At 41.7% G+C, this 9695-nt stretch overlaps 1 protein-coding gene across 1 annotated transcript in view; it reads right to left on the reverse strand.

The window, feature by feature from the left end:
- CTH (cystathionine gamma-lyase) overlaps positions 1-8139 on the reverse strand; it is a 28814-nt gene extending 20675 nt beyond the window's left edge. The window contains exons 1-3 of the mRNA XM_008265065.4: positions 7648-8139; positions 4835-4916; positions 2707-2802 (exon numbers count right to left, since the gene is read on the reverse strand). Coding sequence (XP_008263287.2) covers positions 2707-2802; positions 4835-4916; positions 7648-7815 — 346 coding nt within the window. The 5' untranslated portion in view covers positions 7816-8139. The remainder of the gene's footprint in view (positions 1-2706; positions 2803-4834; positions 4917-7647) is intronic.
- Between the last annotated feature and the right edge of the window lie 1556 nt (positions 8140-9695).

Genomic DNA, 9695 nt, shown 5'->3' on the forward strand with positions numbered 1-9695 from the left:
ACTCAATTTCTACTCTTCAAACAGTAAGCAGTATACTCCCTGAAATATCAGATTTATTTTTTTTTAAAGATTTATTTATTTATTTGAAAGACAGAGTTACAGAGAGGCAGAGGCAGAGAGAGAGGGGTCTTTTATCTGCTGGTTCAGTTCCCAAATAGCCGAAATGGCTGGAGCTGGGCCGATCCAAAGCCAAGAACCAGTAGTCTCCCCTGGGTCTCCCACATGTGTGCAGGGGCCCAAGCACTTGGGCCATCTTCTACTGCTTTCCCAGGCCATAGCAGAAAGCTGGGCTGGAAGTGGAGCAGCCAGGACTCAAACACGCGCCCATTTGAGATGCCAGAGCCAAAGCACCGGCTCCAGAAACATTAGGTTTTTTTAACAATTACTTCCTGGTACTCAAATCTAAAATAACAATTGTTGCTGATACTTTGGTAATGGAAAAGAATTGGTTACTAGTCTTTGTACTTTCTCAGCATTGTTGTTGTGTAGTTCTGAAGCTTTAATATATGAAACAATGTAAATCAAACTACTACATTTTTATAGTGGAAAAAGATAAATCATTTCAACTTTGAATAATTTTTTTATAAACTCTTCAGGATTTGATTTTTACATATACAAATTAAAAGGCCAGGCAACTATTTCTAATAGTAAGCAAAGAAAGAAAGAAAGAAAGAAAGAAAGAAAGAAAGAAAGAAAGAAAGAAAGAAAGAAACTGTGATCAAAGATAAATTGGACTTTTGATTTTACATAGATTGACCCTCGGCAATGAAAGATTGAAAAAGAATATAGGCCGGCGCCGCGGCTCACTTGGGTAATCCTCCGCCTGCAGTGCGGGCACCCTGGGGTTCTAGTCCCAATTAGGGCGCTGGATTCTGTCCCAGCTGCTCCTCTTCCAGTCCAGCTCTCTGTTGTGGCCGGGGAAGGCAGTGGAGGATGGCCCAAGTGCTTGGCCCTGCACCCGCATGGGAGACCAGGAGGAAGCACCTGGCTCATGGCTTCGGATCAGCGCAGTGTGCCGGGAGTAGCAGCCATTTGGGGGGTGAAAAAACAGAAAGAAGACTTTTCTCTCTTTCTCTCTCTCTCTCACTGTCTAACTCTGCCTGTCCAAAAAGAAAAAGAAAAAGAAAGAAAGAAAAAGAATATAAAGAACTATCAAAACATCAACAACTGGGGCAAGCACTTGGCCTAGGGGTTAAGATGCCCACATCCCATATTGGAGTGTCTGGGTTCAAGTCCTGACTCTGACTCTTGATCCAGCTTCCCTAGAAAGCAACATGTGATGATGGCTCAACTAGTCAGGTCCCTGCCAACTATGTGGAAGGCCTGGATTGGATTCCCAGTTCCTGGCTTCAGCCTGGCCCAGCCCTAGCATTGTGGGCATCTGGGGAATGAGCGAGGGAATGGGAGTTCTCTCTACCTGTCCATCTGTTGTTCTCTCTCTCTCAAATAATTTTTTTTTTAAAAAATCAACAATTTCCTCTGCTTGCCATGAGGATTTTCCATTGCATTATAAAAGTGACTAATGGTTGGAGAGCTCTGTAATTTCAATTTTACAAGGATGTAAGATAAAATACAACACATTGTACAAATGTCTGTGGAACAAAATGCTTATTAAGTCCCTTCCTTTAAAGAATATACAGAGTATTTTGTTGAGATAGGAGATAGATAAAGTGATAATACTCTGTTAAGTCACCTTCTAATTATTTGGAAGCATTTAGAATTTATATATACATTTACAAAACCCTTTGCTATTGTTTTGAACACAAAAATCAGTCTTGTTTAAAGGTTGAGGTAAGCCTGTCTTCTCCCCCATTCCCTTTCCCCTCTTTATGTAGCTAACATGGTATGCAAATTCTTAAATTTGGATCCATGGGAGGGTTCTAAGGGAGACACCTAAAGTTGAAATGCTGAATACTCATGGTAATTTCAAGAACACTTTTTGGGGAAGGGGCTCACAGCTTTCAAAGATTTTAAAAAGGTTCTCTGAAACCAAAAGAAAAATAAAGAAGGGGCAAAGGAAAAGAATCCAGGTTATAATTTATCTTCCTTACAGTAAAATTTTAAGTTGGCTTTAGAACACTATTTAAACACTATCTTCTCTAGGGCAGAATACATCTGAAAGTCGATCAAGTCCTGTGTATTCATTCCAGTAGCATTAATACCATTCTTATTAAGCAGCGTTTCCCATAAGCAGTTCCAGAGCATGGACTCTAAGTGTTGATGCTCCTCATCTGCTAAGTCTGAGCCATCACAGAGGTGTCCAACACACCTTTAAAAGATAATAAATAGGGGTGAGCATTGGTTCAGTGGTTAAGACCGCTTGGGACGCCTGCATACCATATCAGAGTGCCTGGTTTGAGTCTTGGCTTGTCCACTTCTGATTCAGTTTCCCGATAATGTGCACCCTGGGAGACAGTACATGATGCTTCAAGTATTTGGATCCCTGCCACCCAGCTTCTGGCTTCAGCCTGGCACAGTCCTGGCTGTTATAGGCATTTGGAAAGTGAACCAGCAAATGGAAAATCTCAATCTCTCTGTCTCTCTGTCTCTATGTCTTTCAAATAAAATGAAAAAAGTCAAAAATAAATAATAACAACAAATAATCAGTAATCAATAATGCCAGCAATATTGTTAGTATAATTTAGCGTCCATTTTGTTATATTTAAAATAGTAGTTGACACAATATAAATGAGAGGAGTCACTTACCTCCATACACATCATCCATACAAATAATTTGGTCTCCTGCTTTTAAAAGATGAGTAATAGTCACAGTGGCTGCTAAACCCGAAGCAAAGGCCAAGCCTAAAATAAAACCAAATTAGAGTAAGCCAGAAGTCAGACCTAAAGATGAAGAAATACCTATAGTACCTATTGCATTGCTTTATGTCCCTCTCTATGCTAGAACAGACAACCCCACTGAGTTACCAGAGATCCCTTGATTTATAGAATCATAAAATCTCCCTTTCTGTTTCAAGAATAAAATATCTTTAAAATAATGAAGGCCCATAAACTTTTGTTACATCAGTTCCACCTTGATTACATTTCTCCGAAGCACTTCAAGGAAATAATTCTTCACAAAAATGAGAGGTTAAAGGCCTTCTACCAATTAAATTGCAATTCAAAAATAACAAATTGAAGAAATTTGTGGGGAGGGGGTGGCACTGTGGTGAAGAGGGTAAAGCCAAGCCTGCAGTGCCAGATCCCATATGGGCACCAGTTCAAGTCCAGGCTGCTCCACTTCCAATGCAGCTCTCTCTGCTATGGCCTGGGAAAATAGAAGAAGATGGCCCAAGTCCTTGGGCCCTAGGAAACCTGGAAGAAGCTCCTGGCTCCTGGCTTTGGACCGGTACAACTCCGACCATTGAGGCCATCTGAGGAGTGAAGCAGCAGATGTAAGACCTCTCTCTCTCTCTCTCTCTCTCTCTCTCTCTCCCTGCCTCTGCTTCTTTCTGCCTCTCTGTAACTCTGCCTTTCAAATAAATAAATAAAGCGGAAGGAAGGAAGGAAGGAAGGAAGGAAGGAAGGAAGGAAGGAAGGAAGGAAGGAAAAGAAATTTCAGGGGTGAGCGCTTTGGTATAGTGGGTGAAACTTCTTCCTGTGGCGCCGGCATCCCATCTGGGCACCAGTTTTAGTCCTGGCTGTTCCACTTCTGATCCAGCTCCCTTCTAATGCACCTGGGAAAGCAGAGGAGGATAGCCCAAGCCCATGGGCTCCTCTACCCACTTGGAGACCTGGAAGAAGCTCTCAGCTCCTGGCTTCAGCTCATCCCAGCTCCGGCCCTATGGCCCTTTGGTGAGTGAACCAGCAGATGGAAGTTCTTTTTACCTCTCCCTCTCTCTCTCTCTCTCTCTCTCTCTTGCTCTCTCCCTCTCTCTCTCCCTCTGTGACTCTGCCTTTCAAATAAATAAATAAGCAAATATTGAAAAAAAGAAAAATTTCAAACTTGAGGAATAGAACCAGATTTATCTGATAAATAATAAAAAATACATAAGATTTACTTTCTATTCACTAGTCTGCAATATCATTTATTTTAGAAGTATAAATGATTTAAGTAGCAATCTACTTGCTTCATGAAAAAAAGTTCAGGGAGTTAATTCCTAATCTCTGAGAGCATATTATCAATGGTTATTGACTACTATAAATGTACTTTGGTGCTAGTCTCAGGCAGAAATTATCATGTGAATGAACTAGAGAAGTGAAAATTTATATTCTCATAAATAATATTATAACACTTAGTTAATTCTAATCTATTAATACTGACAGCTTCAGGTGAAGGGTGAACATGAGTACCAAATAGTGGATTCCAGTATTCTGCCTCCATTCATATTAATTTCTGCCTGATTATTTCACATATGCATATAATATGAACTGAGGAACCCTGGGCAAAGAATTCAATGTCTTAGTAAAGTAAGAATATTGAACTAGTAAATGTGCATTTCTCTCCAGTTCTACTGTTCCTATGACTTTGCCTATACATACATTCCTCAGTATCCATAGAGAATTTGTTCCAGAACCCCCCACGGCTACTAAACTTTCTGAATGCTCAAGTCTCTGAGTTAAAATGGCATTATATTTGCATATAATCTACAAGTAGAGAGCTTATAATGCCTAATACAATGTAAATGATACGTAAATGGTTGTTATACTGTGTTTTCTAGGGAATAATGACAAGAAAAAACAGTTTGTACATGCTCAGGATGACACAGTTTTTTCAGAATATTTTCCATCTGAGGTTGGTTGAATGTGAGGATGCAGAACCCACAGACATGCAGCATGAACGTGTATGTAAAAACAGATTCTAGACTTTACAAACTTGGAAATGGAAGTTACTTACTGTACTTGGCCCCATCTAGAGCCGCCACTGCTTTCTCCAAACAATTCCTAGTGGGGTTTCCAGAACGGCTATATTCAAAACCCTGAAGACAAGAAGTGGAATTCATCCTGAGATTTTTTTGTTATCAGAGACATAAGCACACCCCCGTGTTCCTCCTACCACTGAGACTTTCTATTAACAAGTCATGATCTGTGTAGCCATCAGACAGAGGCATGACAGTGTCATGACTGTAATAGTGTGGAGAGGCCCTAAAGGCATCCAAACTGGGTTACAGTTCTGAATCTGTCACTCATGAGCTGTGTGCTCATAAATTATTCAATATTCCAAGAGTCGATCTCTGAAATGAGAATAAAATACAGACAACTAGTTCACAAAACTGTCAAGAGGATAAAATGAGATAATGTGTAAGTTCACCCCTGTATAAATGGTAACTTATTTGCAGTAGTAGTAGTAGCATTTGTCAGGATTCCCCATTTACCTATTCCTCTGGAAACATCAGGAAAAGGAAATGAACCAACATAGTAAACCTAATTGTAATCTGCATTCGATTTAACAACGATGTGATGCAAGTTCTATTAAGTATTCAGATCCTACAGTTGCTCAGAGTTCGAATCATAGCTCAACAAATGTGATTCAAAAAACCAAGACTAATTCTGGCAAAGCGGCTCCACATAGTATTTATTTTAAAAAGTTGCATTATGCTCTTTTTACGAACATGGCACCATATATATTGAGCCAGTCATTTTATTTTATATTCATGGACCTACTTTCAAGAAAGTGAAGACAAATGTCATAGTATCTAAGGAAAACCAGAGCCAGAAATCTAACATTTGAACACTAATTAAAAGCCCTGAATTTGTACTGCACCCCCTCCAGCCACCTCTTAAAGTACCTAACAAAACACAATCATCACTCTTTACATCTTTGTTTCTGACTCAAGAGCTCCCAGAATTACTAATTTTTTTAAGCTTCTGTTTTGTTTCCTTGTTTTTGACAAACTGAACAGACACATTTTATAGGGTTCCAGGATATCCTTGCCACTCCTCATCATCACTCTTGCTATGACCTGTTTCGGCATCCACCAAACAGGAAAAAAATGCTTGGATTCATGTGGCTAGTGCCACAGAAACAGTCATGCTTCCATAAATATTCATTGCAGATATTTAACATGTAGAAGGAGGAGAAGCATTAAGCACATTTCAGTGGAGATAATTAACTTTTTTTTGCGGGGGGGGGGGGGGGGGGTTGGGTAGAAGCACATTGCCAAAACTGGAGAGTTGAGTGTTTTTCATTCCGCTCTGCAAATAGCCTTTAGTACTTTTATTTTTTAAATTCAGCTCTTCAAATAACCTTTAGTACTCTTAACTGATTTTTTTCAAGGTGTTAAGCTCAGTCTTCATGGTGGTTTTCTGAAAATATTTAATTGTTAATATCATACCCAAATGGTTAACTCTTGTTCTATGTTCCAAAGCTTGGGCAGATACATATTTACTATACTCTACACCGAAAATAAACTGCATGCATTTTTGTTCCAAAATAAAGTAATCAGGAGTATGTTAAACTGGTTGTAGAAATGCTCTTAGAATCTGACTCACAAAACAAAGGGCTAAATCTGTAAGAATTTGCCTCAACTTCTATAACTTTTATAAAGTGGTTTCAAAGTACAATCAGAGTTTTGTACCTAGAAAATTTATGTAACTAACTTCTTCTGAACCTCAGCAACTTTTAAATACTCCAAGATCTATTATGCATGCAGTCAAAAGGCAAAAAGGCTTGTGATTAACAAAGAGGGTTCTCTTTCAGATTTTACAGTCATGTACATGTGACTCTTTGGTCAGTTTTTTTTCTATAAAAGTACAATAATACCTGTCCATCCCTCTCCCCTGTTGTGAGGATCAAATGAAAATAGTGGAAATGTGAACACTGTGAAATGCATAGTACCACTGAGTAATTATTATGTGCCACACAGCTTTACAAATATCTCAACAACTTAATGTGGTAGGAACTATTATTATTCCCATTTAAACAGGCCCAGCTCGAGGCTTGTGGATAGGTTAACTAACTTCCTCAAGGTCACCCACCTCAGGAGAGGTGATGTGAGAATTCAAACCTAGATCCATTGACTATATGATGTGTGTGCTTAATCACTAGGCCACACTGTTTAAATGATGCAATAGATTAAATTATTACTAGCATTACTGCAGTATAGCACAATGTAGCCTAGCACCTGAGAGTGGGGTTTTACAGAATCTGAATCCCAGCTCCACCACCTACAGACCTTAGGCTACTTATTAACTTAACATCCCTAAATCTCAGCTATTTCGTCAGGAAAAAAATATGTATTCAGAGTTCTTGTTGGGATTAGAAAAGGCAATATATGTAACACAATATATATCTGTATGTGTTTGGTACCTGGTCCTACTCAGTAATTGGGAATGATCTTGATTTTAGGTGAGTTAGCAGACCCTCAGTATCTGAAACTGACTCCTCACTATATCACCAAAAATTCATGCTGCTGAAGCTAATTCAAAGGAATTACGGCCCTCGGTTTTGAACTGCAAACTTGCCAAAGTTACATGAATTTCAGTGCAAATCTTTATGGCAAGGTGCACAAACTGCTTCTTCCAGTCCCGCTCATTAAAAGAAACATGATACCTGGACCATTCAATACAAAGCTTTCCTATAAGGGTTACACCGCAGAAATCCTTTCTGATTTCTAACTCATCTACAAATTACCTGCATGCCTTTTACATTTAAAAGCCATCGCTCTTCTCCTGCCCAACCCTAGACGGCCCTGGATAACCCCAGCTCACCGAATGCTGACCGGGCGCCCCTTGCTTGAACGTGGTGGACAGTGAGATGGGGGGCACTACGGCGTGGGAGGTCCACTGCTCCGGTTCCTGGCCCGCGTGGATGGCCTGCGTGGCGAAATGTTGGAAGCTAGGCAGGAAACCAAGTGGGGAGGCGTCTTTTTCCTGCATGCTGAATTTCAAAGAAAGGAGGGAGGCACGGGGCGAGGGAGCTATAATTAAGAAACCGGGACGTCAGGGCGGAGAAAAGACTGCAGAACCCAGCGAAAGAGAGCCGAGCCGATGGGAAGCTCACAAAAAGCCGGATACCACGACTCTGGGGCTGAGACTCATTAGCAGGCTGGGAGGCTTGCGATCACCGTGGGGGCGGAGCCAGCGAGACCCAATGAGCGAGGCTTTCTTTTGCGGCCCTCGCCCCTCATTGGCTGGCTGCAGAGGCGTTGCCTGGAGCGTCGCCGCAAACGCCCTTCCCGGTGCACAAAGTGACGAGAAGCCGGGCTCGTTGAGTCCACGTGGTGTGGGTGCCTGCGGGCGAAATTCCTGAGTGCTGGCCCAGTAGAAGCTGCCATTGCTGGCTCCCGTGAGCCACCCAGGCGTTTGTGTGACCTCAGGCGGGAGGTTCGCCCGAGATGTGGAGAAGGACTAGCTTGATGTTGAAACCGGGTAACCTGTAAACAGGCCTCCTCTTACTCGGCCGTTGCCCCTGACCTCACCCCCGCCCCACCACCTTTTGTCCTGAGGGCAGTGGTGAAAAACGTAAGCCACGACGTTAAAGCCGCTTGGGTTGTTACTAATGGCAGGCAGGCTGGCTGCCGTTTAAGGTACACTGAACTCTGACACTCCCCGGTGCTAATGAGGATTGAAATGAGCGCGGGCCAAATTTTTCTTTAGTAATAGCGAAAGCGGGCTGAGGTTGGAGGCTGCCTAAGCAGAACTGCAGCCGCCTCCTTAGAGCCCTTAGAACTTGTGCTTTCTCAAGCGTTGTTATCGTCTCTTGAAGTACACAGAGAAACTTCCCTGGGGAGACAGATAACTGGCTTTGAAACACTTTTTGGAGCCTTACGTGAAATGGTTTTATTGTACACAGGTAACAGTGAAAACCTTGCAAGAAAAAGAAGGCGTTCAGTCTTCACACTTCACCACTCACCTGCGCCCTGTGCTCACTGGGATCACTCCTTTAAAACAAACAAGAAACTCCTTGTTCCCCAGACAGACTCGACCTACTTAGGGGACTGACTATTTTATAGGTCTGGGAAGTGTAGGAATAGTTCTGCTTTTTGCAAAGTATCAGCTAAAGACCTGAAACTTCATTAAACGAATTAAGAAAGAGGAGAATAAGGAATAAACAACTCAAAATTTACACTTTGAAGGAAACATGGGGGCCGGCGCTGTGGCACAGCAGGTTAAAGCTCAGGCCTCCGTACCAGCATCCCATATGAGTGCTGGTTCAGGTCTCCACTGCTCCGCTTCCAGTCCAACTCCCTGCTAATGGGCCTTGGAAAGCAGTGGAGGATGGCCCGAGTAATTGGGCCCTGGCACCCACGTGGGAGACCCATAAGAAGCTCATGGCTGCTGGTGTGGGATCTGCCCAGCTTGGGCCGTTTCGGTATTTTGGGAAGTGAACTCGTCTCTCTCTGTCTCTACCTCTCTCTGTAACTCTGTCTTTCAAATAAATAAAAATAAAATAAAATAAAGACTTAAGTAGACTAACAAAAAAGAGAAACATATAAAGAAAAGGACTGAGGCATTTGCTTTTCACATTAGCTTCGGGGACACTTATCCATTAAGTACTGAAGGAGCAGTGTCTAGGGTGTGCAAGGTGTTTGGTACCGGGAGAAAAAGATGATTGCACTCCAAAATGCTAATAGATACAGATACATATATTAATTAGCACTATCTTTTAAAAATGTAAACTGCATTCATCTCAATACTTGATTGTGCATGAGTATACTTTTATATGATATGATATGGCACTTAGGAGGGTATAAAACAGTCCCAGTTAGTTTTACTTCCTGGTTTTTCTTGACAGCTCCTGAGTTACATAAATGTGG

Source organism: Oryctolagus cuniculus, chromosome 7 (genome assembly GCF_964237555.1).
Source record: "Oryctolagus cuniculus chromosome 7, mOryCun1.1, whole genome shotgun sequence".
In the NCBI taxonomy this organism is placed as follows: Eukaryota; Metazoa; Chordata; class Mammalia; order Lagomorpha; family Leporidae; genus Oryctolagus; species Oryctolagus cuniculus.